This window comes from Octopus bimaculoides, chromosome 1 (assembly GCF_001194135.2).
Source record: "Octopus bimaculoides isolate UCB-OBI-ISO-001 chromosome 1, ASM119413v2, whole genome shotgun sequence".
Taxonomy (NCBI): Eukaryota; Metazoa; Mollusca; class Cephalopoda; order Octopoda; family Octopodidae; genus Octopus; species Octopus bimaculoides.
This window is the reverse complement of record NC_068981.1, coordinates 62,897,638-62,917,833: the sequence shown is the minus strand read 5'-3', so window position 1 is coordinate 62,917,833 and position 20,196 is coordinate 62,897,638. Positions and strand designations below refer to the sequence as shown.

General features: G+C 36.6%; 1 protein-coding gene across 1 annotated transcript in view; it reads right to left on the bottom strand.

Moving 5' to 3' along the window:
• Positions 1-20,196, bottom strand: part of LOC106871402 (A disintegrin and metalloproteinase with thrombospondin motifs 16) — a 164,846-nt gene that overhangs the window by 38,692 nt on the left and 105,958 nt on the right. Inside the window, exons 5-11 of the mRNA XM_052967174.1 lie at positions 19,465-19,640; positions 17,427-17,510; positions 13,620-13,770; positions 11,752-11,857; positions 6,589-6,729; positions 5,328-5,478; positions 1,837-1,962 (exon numbers count right to left, since the gene is read on the bottom strand). Coding sequence (XP_052823134.1) covers positions 1,837-1,962; positions 5,328-5,478; positions 6,589-6,729; positions 11,752-11,857; positions 13,620-13,770; positions 17,427-17,510; positions 19,465-19,640 — 935 coding nt within the window. The remainder of the gene's footprint in view (positions 1-1,836; positions 1,963-5,327; positions 5,479-6,588; positions 6,730-11,751; positions 11,858-13,619; positions 13,771-17,426; positions 17,511-19,464; positions 19,641-20,196) is intronic.

The following is a 20,196-nucleotide window of genomic DNA, read 5'->3' as shown; positions in this document are numbered from 1 at the left end:
TATGAATTCTGTAGACGAGCTCAGAACAGTAGTGGAGGAGTGAATTTTGAAAGCAGGGCCTTGCAAATCTACCAGATAGATGGAAGAACATTGCAGAAAATGAAGGAGTGTATATTTTGGATTAAAAACGAACTTTATTTTAATTTTGAAAAACAAGTTAAAAAAACCGCATTATTTATGGGATGACCGAGTATAGATAAGATTTCTCATGAGTACAAATATAATTAAAACACACACATTACTGATTTGTTTAATATATATATATATATATATATATACATATATATATATATATATGTATTTATATAAATAAGCATACGTCAACGTTCGTCGATTCGAGTTACGCTTTTTTCAACTTTACGTCATATTTTTTTCAAAACTTCAACTTCAGTCGATTTCTCTGACTTCACGTCAGTCTCAGCGAAAATTTAAAAGCGTAAAGAATTATAAAACAACACCTAAAATTCAATACTGGGGTGGAAAATGAAATAAAATATGTGTGAAAGATTGTACAAACCATTTACTGGAACAAATATAAGCAAATAAATATCTAAAAATGATTTTTCATGTTACGTTGTTTCTCGAGTTATACCGCAAGTCTTGGAAGCAATTACTAACGTAATATGATATATGTATGTATGTGTATTATATTGATTTCAAATTTCGGCACAAGTCCAGCAATTTCAGGGAGGACGTAAGTCGATTGCATCGACCCAAGTACTCAACTGGTACTTATTTTATCGACCCGGAAAGGATAAGAGCACAGTTGACCACGGCGGAATTTGAACTTAGGACGTGAAAATGGACGAAATGCCACTAAGCATTTTTGTCCGGTGTATTAACGGTTCTGCCAGCTCGTCACCTTAAGTGTATGCATACCATATTGTCTGAATTTCTGAGAAATTGACATCATTACACACTCGTATATACGGACTATTGTTCATTGTGGTTGCTCCATATGCTAGAAATACTCCAAACAAGAATCTTCCAAGAATTATATCCAGCAGTCATAAAGAAGGACAAATTGGATAATATGGTCCTGTTATGTACACACTGGAAAATAATGGTATGGTCGCGGTTAGAATGTCTTTCATCATAGGTTTGCTCGATGAAGTGTTAACTTGGGTCTAAACAACGAAAACAACGAAAAAAAAAACGACGGGATCGTCATAGCTGGATTGCTACTGATCATAGATTACATCAATCAATTAAGATATGAGATTAAGCAAGAACAATTATTTACAGTGAATCAGGTGGAAGAGAGAATAGATAGTAATAAGAGAATAGGGTGCAGGAAAATCAATTAGGGTCTAACAGTCGTCAAGGACGTCCCAACGGAAGCCAGTGCTATGACTAGGTAAGGATAAGTACTGTTCAAACCTGGTTTAGTGTTATGTAGGGTCTACTATAAGTGAGAAACAGTGCAAAATATGCCAAGTAAAAAATGAAAGCAAGAAATTTGAACGCAACGTGATAGATAAAAATATCGACGTATACTGGTAGTCCTACTTGTGAAATAAACGTGCAAGTATCTAAGCCCTCCACAGACACGCGTACCCTTAATGTAGTTCTCGAAGAGATTCAGCGTGACACAGAATGTAACAAAGCTGGCCCTTTGAGATACAAGTAGCACTCATTTTGGTCAGCTGAGTGGACTGGTGTAACGTGAAATAAAGTGTCTTGCGAAAGGACACAATACGCCGCTGGGAATCGAACTGACGACCTTATGATCGTGAGCCGACTACGCTAACCATTGAGTCATGCGCCTTCAACTATAAAATAAAATGCCCCCACTCTCAAAAAAAAAAAAAAAATCGTAACACAATATATATTTACCAACTGAGGACTGCCACGACTTTTGTCAAAAACACTTCTACCACATGGTGTTCCAGCAGCTGCTGGAAATAATCCGCTGTTGCATGGTTGGTTATCTTTCACACACCACAATTGACTGCAAAGATCCTGCAAAGAACAGAAGTCAAAAATAAATGTTTGTATTAAGTAACGGAAATATGAACTACAAGAACATCAACGAGAATAATACTACTAATCCTGTCTGCTATATGCACAAGGTCAGACATTTTGGTGGGAGGAGCCTCGTCGATTACATCAAACCCAGTGCTCAACTGTTATTTATTTCATCCATCCTGAGAAGAGAACAGGCAGAGTAGACCTCAGCGTAATTTGAACTCAGAACCTAAAGACGAACGAAATGCTGCTTAGGATTTTGTTCGGTGTGATAACGCTTTTGCCAGCTCGTCGCCCTTAATAATTTTCCCCTATAGGCACAGGGCTGAAATTTTGGTGGGAGGCGGGCTACTCGATTTCATCGACTCAAATACTTGACTGATACTTATTTTATCGACCCCGAAAGGATAAGAGGCAAAATCGACCTCGGCGGAATTTGAACTCAGAACACAAGATGGGAGAAATACCGCTAAGCATTTTGCCCGGCGTTGCTCGCTGCCTTAATAATAATAATAATAATAATATTAATAATAACAAATATTCTTTTCTTTTCTACTCTAGGTACAAGGCCCGAAACTTTTAGGGAGGGGCTCAGTCGATCAAATCGACCCCAGTACTTAATTTAGAGACCCCGAAAGGCAAAGTCGACCTCGGCGGAATTTGAGCTCAGAACGCAAAGACATGAAATGCCGCTAAATATTTCGCCCGGCGTGCTAACGTTTCTGCCAGCTCGTTGCCTTAATAATAATAATAATATTAATAATAATAAATATTAAGAGTTTTATGATTGTGTGTTGTGAAATAAATTGAGTAGATAAGTAGACACTGAGACTTCATAAAATTAAGAGATGTGTTTTGGAAATCTGAGCGTTGAATTTCGTGGGTGTTGTAGGACGATGACCTGAAAGGGGTCATGGATATACAGAGCTGCAAGTTACAAAAGGAAGACAAGATGAGAATGTGTGTGTGTGTGTGTGTGTGTGTGTGTGTGTGAGTGAGTGAGTGAGTGAGTGAGAGAGAGAGAGGATAGGAGAGGAGAGAAAAGTAAAGTGGCTAGATGAGATTAAAGAAATAAAAAGGGATTTGAGATGAAAATATGTGAGAAAGTGAAGAATAGATGAGATAAAAATAATGCAAGGCGAATTAAATCGGAAGGGGATTTATCAAGCAAGAATAAAGAGACTTTGTGGGAATCAACAGGTGAAAGGTACACATTTATGCACGAGTAATACGCACGAACCTACATATACGCACATACAACATCCCGTTACACATTGATATGCTCACATCGTATATAAAAATATTGGAGAGATTAAGCAAGGAGAAGGAAGAAGAGGAGACCAAGAAAGTGTATATAGTATGCACGTGTATGTACACACACACATATATATATATAGAGGGAGAGAATTCGATGTATGGTTCCTCACGGTGACTGACTAGGCTTATTACTAGATGAAATTGGTCAGCCGCTGTAAAAGACTCTGCTGTCAATAAAATCCATACTCCACCTAAGCATTAGTCCTCTTTCTTCTAGAGGCAGGCATATCTAGTATTATATATATATATATATATATATATATAATAGAGAATGTGACAAGAACGCAAAACATCCAGATAGACGATACAAAGAAAACACAGACAGGTCATTCGGAGTTTTCTTTCTTCAGTCGATATCCAGATTATCCTTGCAATTTCGGCTGGTTATTCTCAATATTGCTCCAATCTGGCCAGTCCCAAGGAAAAACTAAGCTAAGAGCATTAGATTCCTTGGAAGAAAGCAGCGAATGTATACAAAAACAAGGACGGAAAACAACGAACAATGTTACATACATACAGTAAGAATAATAACAGGACAACAACAGATGTCTTTCGACTAAGGACGAATTACATTAAGCTGGCGTGTATGGAAATAAGGCCTTACAGCAGGTACACAAGATTTCACAGGCACAGGGAGGAATAACGATGTTGCACGCACAACGGCTGGACATGAAAGAATGATCAGGCTTGGCCGAACACCAGTCACGTGGGAAGAGAAGAGAGAGAGGCAGAGGGACAAAAGAATTAAGGAGGGGCGAGAAAAAATGACAGGGACACAGTGAAGTGAAAACTGGAGGGGAAAGTGAGCAAGAAGAGAAGGCAAGGAAATGTGAGCGAGGGGGAACGAAAGAACGAACAATGGAATGAACGAATAATGGTGAAGGAGTTGATAGACAGAAATAGAGTCGAGTTAAGGAATGGAGTAGTTAAGATATATATATATATATCTTTAAAGCTATTATAACTGCGTTCCACCCATGCCACTACTGGTGATATTAAATTTTGAATTTATCCACAGATGATATGAACAGTAGTGACATCTAACTTCAAATCTCAGTGTTTGAATGTTCCATTTATATATATATATATATATATATATGAAAGCAGAAGTGATAAATTAGGAAACTCGTATTGAGTGTAGAGTATTCTTTAATACATTATATCTGAAATGCTCCGAATCCTAGTACTTTGAGTAACATGTTTCCGATCATTTAGTTGGTAACCCGAGCCTACTTTTCCGTTGAAGCAATTAATGTTTGAATGTATTTTTGAAATATTATACGAAAGTCATGAAGAAAATGCTTATACATATACACAATAATAAAAAAAAGAAAAACATTTGTACACAAATGTATAGACGCATGCAAGTTCCATTAAAGAAGTAGAATCAACATTTAATCAGATCAGTGTCGTCTAATATCAGTCGATGATAGATTTAGTTATGAAGTGTTCGCAGGAAATTATGTAACACAAATGGTAATACAGTACAGGGCATTTGGATGTGTTCTCATTAATATCCACAATCAGATAATTTAATCTAGATAATGATCAATGTTCTATCAGTGATTGCATGCGTGATTCTAGTTGCATCAGAGCTGATTGAACGCAATTAGATGAAACCGCGATCCTTCAATTGTTAGATTCGCATCTTCTCTCTCTTGCGTTTTAGAAAAAAGGCTAGAGATACTTTTCATATAGAATAATAAGCTTACAGAAAAAATAAAAACAGCAACCTCTCATCCACTCTTTCTCCTATCTATCCATCCACCTGTCTCCATTTATTCGAAGGTAAGGCTTCTTTTCGACGCTATTCTGAGTTTATTGTCTCCTCTCCTTTTTACTGCGAAAAATGAACTCAGGGAACTTAGAATTACGACAGAGTGACATCTCATGAACGAATCAAAGAATAAACTTTATTACATGCATTGAGTACCTTTTTCTTCTCACGTTTATAAATCCAAACGAATACACTTAAACAAACACACATCAATTTTTTATTTTCACATTAGAGGGAAGATTGTGAGATGTGACATAAAACATACAATTGTAGTTAAATCACTGCAATAACGATATTCTGGCCCGTGTCGTAGCTTACACTGCATATCGGCTTCGTAATTTTCCCCTGGAAGTTTGTCATCGAAATGCCTGTAATGCTTGGCGCTCGTTTTTAGTAAACAAAAGGAATCTTTCGAACTGAAAAGGAGAGAAAAGATAAATATTAGTTAACAGCGGAAAATTATTTCAAATTTGACAACGGATTGAAAAAATAAAGCAAAACAGAAAGTGCGGACAGAATTAGAGTGGTACTAACGTTATCAAAATACAGGCAATTTATTCGATGTAGCTGGTAAAAATTGTTTTTATAACGTTGGAGAATAGGAAATTTTTTTCATTGGAAGTTTTCTTCTCTTTATTGAGACCCTATTAAGGTATACTTTTATCTAAGGACGGTTTTCAGCTTTACAGATTATTTGTCTTCAGGGCTAAAGGACATCACTGACGTGCACGTGGAGCTTATCACAAACATGCACTGCCAGACCATTGATGTTTCAACGTTGTCCATAGACCCTGAACTGACACTTTCACATATCTATACAAATAGACCTATACCCGCACACAAAGTAAGCTATATCCATATCTACATACAGACATACACATATATTTGAGCACGTCTAAATATGCAACTATATGTACGAGAATACATAAAACATACAAATATGCACATGTATACAAATCTGCACATCTATCTATCCACACATACCCTGTTGTTGATGTTGAAACTCCAATAAAGGAGTCTTGGATGTAGGTTAAAAACCGGTTCTCTATTGGCAAGGAATTTTGAAATAAACTGAATAATGACATACATACACACGTAAACAATCAAGTACACACACGCTCATATATTCACATATATTTCATCTGTGAGCTAAAAGTACTCCAGAATAGTGTGTTTTCTTGATTTTCATCGATACCCATAGTATTCTCTAGATATAAAAAATAACACATACAACTCACTTATTATTGTCATATAATAAAACAAACAGAAGTTCGTGTATGAAATTGATCTTTTTTCTACTTCAATTATTACATGGCTTTTTATAAAATACACACATACAGGAGGAGTAAATCTCTCTACATAATAACACTTTGAACATGGCTCCCGAGAAAGACGGGTATTACTACTAGTCTTTTATATAACACAAGGATTGTGTCCTATATAACACAAGAGCATAATAAATGATGAAATTTTAACACGAAATGAACCAATATATATAAATGTTTTGATATAATAAAACCAATTACCGTAAGAACTTATGAAGACTATCTCTACTACAATGTGACCACACATAATGCTCTGTATGTTTGGTAATCTGCGGTTTCATTATAGTTTCTTCAACTGGATTACACCCGTTTACCAAAGGATGGTCATGTTCCAAACCAAAACTGAAATAGAAAATACAAATGGATATACATACATACATACATTCGGTGATCTTATAGGTCAGTCTCATGTTTGGATGTATATAATACCGTAAAACAAAGGCAACATACCATATTACGCGAAAGTAAAGCTATAGAATGCAGGTAACATTACATACGAACATGTCTACATAAATATTTACACAGTAGCATACATATATTCATAAACATACATACATATATATGCACAAAAACCTAAACACATAAAAATGCTTTACTTCTTCCTTCATTCTGACTTTCTGTCTCTCCTTCTTTCGTCTCCAGTCCTACAGGACATTTTCCTTTTCTTTTGCATTATCCCATATCTGTTTGTCTTGCGGCCGCACGATTTTTTTTGTTGTACATTTTATTTTGTCGTGCTTGTTTTCATCATTGCCCTGTCTGTTCTTTTGCTATTCCCAGTGTTTTTTTTCCACCCACGCCACCAAAGTGACCAACATCAACGTCAAAGGCGAGAAATTGTAACTATCTTTTGGACGTTGACTGATGAGGAATAAGCTACAGATTTTCTGTTATGATTTTGTAAAAGTTTTGAAATATGTGTGTGTGCGCGTATGTGTGTGTGTGTGTGTGTGTGTGTTTGTGTACAAGGTGCATCAGCAATTTGAGAACAAAACTTTTAAGATCTATAAGTAGCCCAAACTTTCACTAAATATCTTCCCTTTATTCAGCCCCAACATGGCAGCTTCGAATTTGATGCAGACAATAAAAAGATATGCTGTCATCGTCTCAGCTGCCAGCCACAATAATTCTGAGATTCCAACCTTATTAGATATTGCGAGGTCCTTCGTGTTTAAGATCGGAAACGAGCCCCTGGTCTTTCGCAGCAATGTGTCTTCCCTGGCATTCTCAATAGCATTCTCAATAACAAGACATTGTCGGAAAAGCCAAGTTTGTCCAGCAAGTCCAGGAAATCATCAACAAAAACCTCGGCTAGTCAGTGAAGGCCATTGCCAATCATCTCCAAGTACTGGAGTCAACGATTCGACGTGTGGTGCACGAGAACATCAGGTACAAATCCCATATTTTGAGAAGAAGGCATTTCGTGTCCGATAAGACCGGTCGAAGCGCTTGCTGAACAAAATCAAACATCCCGAAATGGCCCGAATTGCTCTGCTTCTTTTCAGATAAGAACTTCGTCCAAGATCAAAATGTGGACAGGAAGAATGATAGATGACTCTGTGCCAGCCCCACTGAAATCCTCATATGCAAATCAAGTGCTCACCTTCTGGTGATAGTCTTGGTGGTTTCGCGAGCAGTGAAGGCCATGTCATGCCTACTCACTTTCTCTGCGCAAAGTCTTAAGGTCAATACGGCAGCCTTCAAGGAAACGATAGTGACAGTTGTGAAGTCCCGGATCGAGAAAGTTGCTCGGGGGAGGTCATACGTGTTCCCATAAGACTCTTCTGCCTCTCATATAACCTGCATGACTCAGAAATGAATGGTCGAAGATTTTCAGGATCATTTTACTCTTAATATTTTGCCTCCTAGCTCCCCTGATTTGACTTACTGCCTGGACTACTACGTCTGGCGCGCCACGGAGAGGAAAACTAACAAATATGTCTACAATACCAAAAACTCGAGGATGTCTGAAATTGGAGACGTTATAGCCAACCTGAATAAAAATCATCTGATCAAAGCATTTAATTGTTTCAGAAACCGTATTGAGGCAGTAATTGAGACTGATGGCGATTTAAACGAATAACATTTTGATATGTGTATGTAAGAATATGTGTATCGAACTCCCTAAAACTATACTAGCTTTTCTAATAAATATTTTTGTATCCTTAAAATTTTGTTCTCAAATAGCTGGTATACCCTGTATATGTGTGAGTCCGTCTCTGTCTGTCTGTCTGTCCGGCCGCCTACCTACCTACCTACCGTATAATTAATTCTGTTTACATACATACATACATACATACATACAAACAAAAATACTCCGTTGCTGATGTTGAAATTTCAATGAAGGAGTCTTGAATCTAGGTTAGAAACCGGCTCTTTCTCTATTGGCAAGGAATCTTGAAATAAAACTGAACAGTGACATACGTATAATGACTTGGGATAGAGAAGAGGAACTGAGCACAGTTGTGGAAATTATCTGTCCAGCAGATGTTAACATAAAGCTAAAAATCAATGAGAAAGAGAATACATATGCTGAACTATTGAGAAATCTGCCGTTACTCTATCCAGATTACAAGTTCAGGTTTATACCTGTAATTATTGGAGCACTGGGATATGCAATCGTCTTAATTGACCTCATAATGTGTGGGAAATGCATTTTGTCCGTGGAAAACGGAGGGGGTGCGGAACCTAGGGCAGTCCTGTATATCTTCTGTCTCCAGATATGTCCTGGAATCGATCCTTTACTGGCGATCTGGGAGGGGGTGTTTATAATTTTTCTGCTTCAATAAAAAATTGGTGCAGTAATTTTTTTTGTTTTCTGTAGCAGAGATAAATAAATACCTAGCCAGGTACTGGTGTAGATAGTTTGAAGGAATACTCGGCCTTTTCACCCATTCTTTTAAATCTCGCCAAAAACGTTCGATGTTCTGTGTGTGTATGTGGTGTCAACAAGATTTTCTTTGTGGTTTATCATGTAATGTTGATAGCCCAATGTTTGTATATCTTTGTAAGCTGCCCCAGAATCACTGTAGATAACTGAGCCAGGTTTGATGCATTTTTGAATTAATGGAAGCAATGTCGCTTTGTCACGCTTCTGACCAATCAGAGGAACAACAAAGCGACGTTTGCTAATCCGCTCAATTCCAGCGAACAACCAAACAAACATTTTAATTAGAATATACAATCTGTAAATGGAATTAACTGATTATATATATAAGGTCAATTAAAACGATTGCAACGAAAAAGAAAAAAAAATAGGGTCGGGAAGGGGAATTTCTGAGGTACCACCCCACATCCAACTCCTCCGTTTTCTGCGGAAGAATGTGTTTCCGACAGTTTACGAAGCCAACAAAGACGATTGCACACACTAAAAAAAAAAAAAAAAAAAAAAACCCGGGGAAAAATTATTTACTACCGAAATCGAGTCTGGTGCGAATTTATAAATTTACCAACAAAAATACCTTGTTGATGTTGAAATTCCAATGAAGGAGCCTTGGGTCTAGGTTAGAAACTGGCTCTTTATTGGCAAAAAATCTTGAAATAAAACTGAATAATGACATACATACACACATGTATACAAACTGACAGACAGACAGTATAAGTAATTCTGTTATCTGACAGCTATCCGTTCACACACCACAAGGAAAGTCAATACAGAAACAACATTTAGTGGTAGGAGAAAACCGTAAACCTTTAAGTTGAACTAGACATTATTTCCTTAATATAGTGTATCTGACTTACAGCAATATATTTCCTCACTGGAACTAATGCCGTGGCTCTGAATTATTTATAATTATAGTTATACGTTGATATCTTTAATTGAGTTATACTTTGACTAATACCAGTTAAGATGCATTTTATTCAGTGCATTTGGCTCTTAATGTCATATATAATGCTTTTATTGCAATAGAATATGATCTTAAGAATATAATCCCTGATTCAGCACTTTACTTGCTAATTCCTTGCATTAATGTGTGTATATATATATATATATATACATATATATAACCGCACACATAACAGGTCAAAATATATACATAAAATACGCATTCACCAACACACACACACATATATGAGCACACACATAACAGGTAAAAATATATGAGAAAAGGAGGCTGGAAAAGGGGCTAGTAACGTGAGAAAGTGGTTTTATGAGGATAATTAGGAAGGGGGGAGGGTGTGTGTGCATGTGTAAAAAGGTATCCATACATTATAAATATATATATATATATATATATATATATATATATACACACACGTACAGGTTGCGGTGAATATATTGTCGTCTAAATTATGCAAAAATGAAAATAATACTGACATCTCATTTTAACAGATGTATTGACCAAAATTACATAAAAGTATCTTGAAATACTAAAGAGTAAATTTATTCAATAAAATCGCCATTGCCTTCAACCACGGCCTTCAGACAACTTCGGAATCTTCTGCAACTCTTCTGGACGGTCTGCTTGTTTAAGTGGGTGAATGCTGCCATAATCCTTGCCTTCAGTTCATCTTTGGTGTTACAAGGAGTTTTGCTGACCTCTCGCTCAACTGCACCACACACATAATAATGGAGGGGGTTGCAGTCTGGGGAGTTAGGTGGCCAGATGTTAGGGGTGATGTGGTCACGAAATTTTCTGACAGCCATGACTGGGTTCTTCTAGTTGTGTGGCATGGTGCAGAGTCCTGTTGCCAGACACAGGGTCTTCCAGCATCCACCCTCTTGACTCAGGGCAGCACTACCTCCCCTAAGCACTTGATGTAGGCCTCCATGTTGAATGTGAGGCTGTGTAGGAAGATGAATGGAAGAATAACGTCGTCATCACATGTGATCATTCCAAACACTATGATGTTGACTAGATGCTTGATTTTTATCACTCACGGTACATGTTCGTATAGAAGTTTCCGGCGCTTCGTATTGGAGCTTTCGGCGCGGATGCCAAGCAGCACGACATGTCGCTTCTATATTTCTGGTAGAGTGAATTGCATTGTGGTGCCGTTTTTCTCACAAACAGTGCCCAACTGACCCTACTATACTGTATAGTCGACAAAATAAAAAAAACAAACAATGCGTATGCGTGAAATTAAAAATATAAAATGGTGACAATTTACCCATCGCACCCTGTATATTAGTGGAGTGGACTAACTGAATGTTAAGAATTTTATTCCTATACTTCGCTCACCCCGTCCACCACAAAAATAAAGAAAGAGAAAAGAAAGAAAAAGTTACGCAGCCAGAGCCGGGATACAAACCATAAAAAATTTATCAGAAATCTTGCACACTATAAATTCAGCTAGCTGCTATTATGACCTGATTGCAAATAGATACATGAACAAACCGTTTGTTGTAATCACATAACTCACCTATGTCCAATTTCATGTGCTGCTATTAAAGCTGAATGTAATCCTCTAAGTCTGACCAATGAACAGCTTGAACGTTCCATACACATATCTCCAATACGACCATAACCTATCAGAGAGAACACAAGGGATACTAAGATTTTCAGTGTAAAAGCGTCAATGTTATTATATGTATATACTTCAGAAATATGCATTTTCAAAAAAATAAACAAATGTATAATTGTTTTCACAAAGGCTTAGTGTGCAAAAACAAAAATATTTTTGTAGGTTGGAGATATCACATCTTAAACAATGAAAAGTAGGATGAAACGTAAATGAGTTCCTAGCCCAAAATGAAAACAAACAAACAATGTCTTTTAAATATTAAGAAGCTGTTGAAAGCAGGTTATTTACTTTAGTTTCATGACCTTTATTTATCTTTTTAGACAAGAGGAAAGAAAGAACCCAGCATCCTTCTCAGAGCCTCCGAGACTTGTAGGAAGGAGAGAAGGAAAGAGGGAGGAAAGTATACTCAAAATGCAGAACTTGCCCGAGTCCTTGTAACAGACTGTACTCCGCTAACGGGACCCAAGGTACTTGGTTTTCGTATTAAATCGAGCGAAGGATTAAGTCTACCAAATTAAGCAAATGAAATTTATATTTCGCTGGTTACTTCGACATTCTGCGAAAGATAACATTCAAAGAAGATGTAGTTCTTATTTACACCAATTAGACTGAGCTGCGGTGTATAGAAACAAAGTCTGCTTTAGAAACATTCAACGAAGAATCCGCAATAGATGTGCATAGATGTAAAGTAAAGGTCTTTGTTGTGTAGAGGAGTGTTGCGTAGTAGTTACGGTGTTGCACTCACAATCGTAAAATAGTGGTTTCGACTCCCAGACCGGACATTGCGTAGTGTTTTTGAGCAAAACAATTCATTTCAAGTTGCTCCAGCCCACTCAGCTCTCAATGTGTAACTCTGCGACAGACTGGCATCCCTTTCAGGGGCAATGTTGTGATCCCAGTCACTTATACGCTATGGAAACCGGGTAATAGGCTTTATGAGTCCTAAATTTCGAGATATAATGTACATGTTCAAAGGTCTTTGGCTGATAGCATATGCGATCAGCCATTTTTCTTCTCCAAGGTAATGTTATTGGGACTTCGCTAAATACTATTATGATAAAGAAAAAAAAAAATCAACATGTCACACATTCATTCCTACAGAATTACAATCCAATAAAATATACGAATTACGCAGTGATCTTACTGCTTAGACGAACCCCTACAGATGTCCAAATCAACAAGCACGGAACATTCAGTTCACTTAAGTAGCTATTACGAAGCGGAATGATAAAAAAGGCATCGGTGGGACGATGCATACCCTGCACGCAGATAAAATGTTTTGCAAAGTGAATTTGTTTTTAGGCTTTAACTGTAGTTGTACATTGCAGAGTGAAAACAGTGTTTTAATGCCAGAATGTGAACAAAGACATACAACTAAAAAGTGTTTAATTTACCTCTATAGTAACTGGAATAAAACAATGATTTAATGCAGCGGAATGAGCTGCAGCACTTACTTAGCTCTTATTTAACTCGTAGTTGCTTTTAGTCGAATATTTGAGGTTAATAATCTATGTTATGAGATCAACTGTTGGTATTCAAAACAACAATTTTTCGTGAGATAGCAAGTAGATATTCAGTCGACAAAGCTTGTTATTTTTCTTCATTTCTCATTCTCTCCCTCGGACTATTTTTAGTGTACTAGCAACACTGAGATAGTACTTACGTACATTTCGAATTGAAGTATGGAGCATCTCCTCATGCCGACTCCACCCCAAATTTAACGACAAAAACTAAACAAGAAAGACGACGATGTTAGCTGCACCTACCGACTGAATTGCAATGGGTACCAGGGCACATTTTTTGTCCAGTTAGCAGCACAGCATGGTCAAATTGTTGTCTCCTGTATCTTTGATCATATATCCACCTACAAAAGTTATTGAGTGTATATCCAGGACCTTTTCTGTAAATAATTTCCGGCTAGAATATGTAGAGATAATGTTTAAGAATTTAAAACATCAAAATATGAAACATGGCAAAAGTTTCATAAGTTCTTATTCGAAATAGGATAGTCTGTCAGTACTGAAAATCGTCCACCTTTTACTCACGTCACTTTACTTTACTTCTCCCTAACTAAAAAGGAATATGGAATGAAACTGTTTTGGCGAGTGTTAAACTTTCTCTGTTAAGAGAAAAAGAGAAAAAAATTTTTGACTGCATTAATAACCGTGTCACAGTAGGTAGGATAGATTTTAAGTTTTAATTGACTAAGTATTGCTAACTGGTATAATTAACCATTATTAAAATTAATCGTGCATGTCCAGACAACTTATCTTTTTTGGATAAAAAAAGTAACATCGAAAAGAAGAAAAGGAAACACAGAAAAACAAACAAACAGATTAACGCTATAGAAAATGAATAGAAAATTACAAGAATGGGGCAGACGAACAGTATCGGAAAAAAATGCGGGATACAAGGAAGAAAAAGATAAAAACCAAGTGGTAGTAGTTTGAGAACCTCATCGTGAACGAACCACTTGAAAAGTTTTGCTGTTCGGAAAACTGACATGAAGCCAATGGGTTTTAACCGATAAAGAGCTGGGATTTGCATTTACATAGCATAGACTACTGAGTACATTCTATGAAAATGAGACTACATTGCATATATGAAAACAAAAAATAGTTAAAATATCTTCTTAGTATATAATGGTGGCAAGTTTTACATCACCTGAAATTCATTAGTTGAACTATTAGTCATCTTGCATTTTGCTGGGTATCGGAGTGTTTGAGTGACATTAGACCCCAACAAACGCCCATAAATTAAATACATCGATCTGGGCCACAATCGTGGCCTGACGGCTACGATTGTGGCCCGTCGCGCTTTATATGTTAATGGAGCAAGAATTCTATAACCTATTTATAAGAAGGTATGACTGAGAAAGACACTGTTACAGAAAAAGAAGATTATGAGAAAAGTATTAATGTGTCAAGAGTTAATCTGAAACTTCCAGATACCGTTCAACCATCCACTCTAATTATGTTCGTAGTTTCCAATTCGAGCGGTTTTCGCAATGGTAGTCAATAAACTTCAATATCAATCACTGATTAAACGATTTCTTCTTCCTGACTAATTTATATACAAATGGACAATTCTTTGTCCATTTGCAGCGCCTTCCTACTCGACCGGGAACTAAGAAGTTACCTCGATGGCGATTGCGCAATCTAAAATTTTAGGTTCAACAAGGTTTTTTTCAACATCTCGCGGACCCTCTCCACCCTATTGGCATGATCCAGAGACAAGCCAGAACAAGATATTCGGTTCTAATATAGGTCGCAGCCTCAGCAAAGTGAGTCTCTTTCAAAAAGATCCCCGCCAAAATTCCATGCCATTCCCTGTATATCTGGTATATTAGAATGACATTTTCCTAGAGAAATGCTTGAACAAAAGTTGAGGGGTTTCTACTTTTCAATGGTCTTCAAGCATACTGGAACACCAACTCGGAATTTCTGAGGACCTGTGCTATTGCTAGATAGTCGTTGAACCTACATTAGGGTCAACCGTCCTTTTGATAGGTTTGCTTTTAGCCCTGCTGGGTTTCTAGTAACCCTCCTCACTAGGCAAACCTAGTGTGGATGCCGGTTTAGTCGCCGACGATCCGACCATGTAACAAGTTGTACTCTATTCCATGTTACCAGTCGCATACAACTATAATTTTTCTCGTCTGCAAAATCTGGGCTAGCTGACCTGCTTAGCGATGAAATGTAGGACAATAAAAGTTTTTGAATGCACTTGATAAGATTGTGCAGGAAACGAATGCACATAAAGGTTTAAATTTGTCAGTACAAGTAAGATACTTGTACTGACGAAATTAATTCTTTTAAAGAAAAAAAACAAAAAAACTAACATTGAGGCGAGACATCATCAACATCACGATGTAATAATAATAATAATAATAATAATAATAAATAATAATGATAATAAAAGAGAACGAAGTGAAATGTTTGAACTGACAAATTTTGAGAAGCGGACAGAAATCAGCCAAGTTAACGGAAATAAGAAATGACAGAGAACTGAGACTGCAACACTCAATAAGAGACATAACGTCGTTCTCGTTGTCTCTCTACCAAAAATACTTAATCATGAAAACACTTAAAGCAATCTTCCTTTCTCAACCGCATATCATTGTGAAGCTGGTTTCTGTCTGCTATGAACATGATTAAGAACAAGTACAGGTCGCAGCTTCAAACACTGGAAGAGAACTTTAGGAAATGCATGTCAACTGTCCTATGTTGGACAGGAGATTTTTATTATGAGTCACAATTTTCCCAAGACTTTTCATTTATACTTATATTTTAAATATATTTTCTCTCTTGCTTTGATATGTGGCTGCATATTGTATTCTATTTACAATACGTAATATGAAATAAATGCTGTTTCTATAGAGTAGAAAATGTTAACACAACAAATTTTAGTCAGTCATTGTGCTTTCATTCCAGAAATGGAAATGAAATCAGTATATATCTTCACAAGTATTGCTATGAATTGCATTGCTAACGTCTCATCTCTGCAGTTTATATGTATTGGTAAATGCAAAAAAAATTTATACAGACACAACTTGCGCCTGTATAAATAATTCTTGTTAATGGTTTTTATATATAATAAAATCTTAGCGTCTTATACAATGCGATGTGGATTGAAAACAGTTAAAAATTGCTGATGTAGAGTGTTACACAGGTAGTTCACATAATTATTATTAGTTTGGTTTCTAATTTAAGCAACAGGCTAGCAAAGTTTGAGGGGAGAGTGGTAGTCCATACCTTCCACCTCAATACCTGTACTGTAGTTTTTCAACTTCGCAAAAATAAAAGGTAAAGTCCAACCACGGCGGGTAAATACGAATAATTCAATGATTTGTTACAATTCATAACAACCTGCAAAACCATTGGTCACAATATGTCCTATTTTAAAATATTAGTAGTTCAGTAATGAGTAGGTCGAGGAAGGGTAGAAACGGCAGAACACTGAAATATACTTTCAATCATACGTTCGACGTCGCGAGTTCAAATTTCACGGGTTCATCTTAACACTGCCAATAATTGTTCTTATATATCAAATTCGTTTAATGTGATCTTTGTGTCAGGTTTAAATTTTTAAATATTCTAATCATGGGAGATTCGAATTGAGAAGAAAAGAATTATTTGTTTGATACGATCTTTACGTAATGAAATTTTCTGAACAGGGAAAATTTCTTTTGACGATGTACAATGATACCGGTTGCATCTTTTTCAGATAGCTTGCTTTTATTTTAAGGGAAAATTGTGCTCATCTAATGAGATAAATAGACATACAAGACCTTTTGTTTTAGAAAGTGAGAAATAGAGTATAAAAATAGATGTTCATGACTCCCACAAGAGTATTTGCAGCTTAAGTGAAGTAAAAGTTTATAGAATAAAGCTTCGCCCTAGGAATATAAATTTTGATTGGTTTAACTATTGAAAAAAAATCTGTCAGTAATTCATTTAAAATTCAATAGATTTAATATAGCAAGGCTATAAGAAGGATTGTACACGCATTTCTTATTTTTCTTATCTAATATATATTTATCCACAGACCAAAGTGATAAAAAGACATCTTACCTCATTTCTTCTCATAAATAAAATATCGGTAACAGCGATATGAACTTGAATTCCGAGACTCTTTTGTGCATAATACATGCCAACCTGGAAAATGTTCAAGATTTAAGGCAAATAAAATGGTACCAGTAAAACAAGATAACAAAATTGACAAATTTACAGTTTTAACACTTCTTATAGCAGTGAGTTGTTTCCGCTCTACAGCACTTATTTATAATTTGTTATATTTAGCTATTTGAACACAAAAATGCAATGAGGAGAGTAAGGCGTGAATTGCTGATCCCTTGGTTAGTTGTCAGACGCTCTTACGTCTCGCCAAACTATTCTCGTTCTATTTACGTTGATCAAAGTTCACATATTCTCAAGAGAGACATTCATCCATTTCCACAGAGTACCGATATAATAAATGTTTTCCCCAGAGTATAACCTCGTATACAGAAATATTACCTTGATTCTTGCATTTACTAAAGTGGTTTCCACTTGTCATATATAAACACATTACATAGGCTTGAGCGTGTAAGTTAAACAAAATACCCTGACATTGCAGTGGTGAGAGGCTCATATTCTACGGTACGTATTTATTGAACCTATGGGAAATGTCTTGATGTAGAGTGATTTTTAATCTGGGCGGTAACGCCCCCTAGAACCGTTGTGGGCTTACAAAATGGCAGAAAATATTGAAGAGGCGTTATGGAGTGCACTGAATGTGTAAAGACCTGTGAGTTTATTTAGAACTAAAATATTTGAATTAAGTACGACACTTATACTTTAAACACATTAAAAGAAAATTTTTGTTGGGAATAAAATACGAGTGATATAACATATTATTAATAAGCAGAAGCATGAATAATGATACGTCAAGGTCAAATGTAATTTCATTATGTAAAGCCTTAAGACGGCGAACAGGCAAAATCGTTATCACGCCGGGAAAACGCCTAGCGGCATTTCGTCCGTCTCTACATTCTGAGTTCAAATTCTGCCGAAGTCGACTTTGCTTTTCATCCTTTTGGGGTCAATAAATTAATTACCAGTGAAACACTGAGGTAAATGCATTCCACTAGTCCCCTTATCCAAGATTTCAGGCCTTGTACCTTTAGTAGAAAGGATTATATAAAGCTGGCAGAATCGTGAGCATGTTTTTCGTTCTGAGTTCAAATTCCGCCAAAGTCCACATTGCCTTTCATCCTTTCGGGGGCGGGGTGGTGGTGTCAATAAGATATCAGCTGGGCTCTTGGGTCTACGTAACCGACTTACTCTTTCCCTTAAAATTGCTGGTTTTGGTCATAATTTGAAATGATTATAGAAAATCTCACCTTCTGTAATTTTTTTTTAAAAAAAGAAAAGAAATTAACATAGGTGTACTAATCCATATAAATATTAGAAAATAGGTACGCGGGTAGTAAATCACAATATTAAAATAGCGTCTATTTGATTACAATAATCAGCTGTTTATTATTTGCATTTTTTCTTGAAGGGGTGATTGCAAAAAGTCATTCGGTGAACAGGAGCAGTGAGCTACAGAAGACTGAAAACCAGAAGCAGAGGATATTTCATTGACCCAAAACACAATTCGTTTGATTGAGCTGATTTATGATCAAAGGTATTTCAGCTATAAATATCCCACGTTTTTAGGAGCATATCTAGGAATACAATATCTATTATATATTTTTACCCCCCCTTAACAAAAATGATCTGGCTGCTATAACAAGCTGGTCGAATGACCAAGTAGAAGCTCTTTTATTGGCTCCTTTGTCGGTTGTTGTTGTATAATTCCAGACTAGTCCTGATTAAGCAGATCTTTGATTAAATACGTTCAATCCATGACCATCCCGTTTTCCCTATGTTCAATGAATCTAAGGTTATATTATCCAAAATGTTCTTTACTAATACGATTGTGTGATTTTTGGGAAAATTTGAGTTCTATTTCTTGTAATTCCACATAGGTGTTCTGTGAGCTCAACGTTGTCAGATTTGATGGACCATAGGTGTAGTGGTAGAGAGAGAGTAGAGATTGTGGTCTCAGAAGAAGCCTTATACTTACCATATTAAAGAGATTCAAAACAAATGTTGTAGGGTTGATGTGTTGTATTTTCGCTAAAGCTTCTTTATCAACGACCACAAACAACTCAACAGTGTAGCGTCTGTTAGGGTTATAGTAGGGGCGACCACTGGATCGCCTCGTACGTCTTTTATGATGCTGATGTTTATGATGGAAATCTAAAATGTAAATAAAAAAAGAAAAGAAAAGAAAGCATTCAGTTTAATAACTACAGCGAAGTTAGTCATGGCGGTGGATACCTAATACATTTATTACTGTATTTGATGGCATATAAGACCCACATTTAAAAAACATAGTCTCATAAAAAAAAAAAATCAACCCAAGTCTTATATGTGAAGTTGCTTTAAATATGAATGCATCTAATATGGCTGCGCGTCTTTTATGCCAGGCTGTGTGGTAAGTAGCTTGCTTACCAACCACATGATTCTGGGTTCAGTCCCACTGCGTGGCACCTTGGGCAAGTGTCTTCTACTATAGCCTATATATCATCATCATCATCGTCGTTTAACGTCCGCTTTCCATGCTAGCATGGGTTGGACGATTTGACTGAGGACTGGTGAAACCGGATGGCAACACCAGGCTCCAGTCTGATTTGGCAGAGTTTCTACAGCTGGATGCCCTTCCTAACGCCAACCACTCAGAGAGTGTAGTGGGTGCTTTTACGTGTCACCCGCACGAAAACGGCCACGCTCGAAATGGTGTCTTTTATGTGCC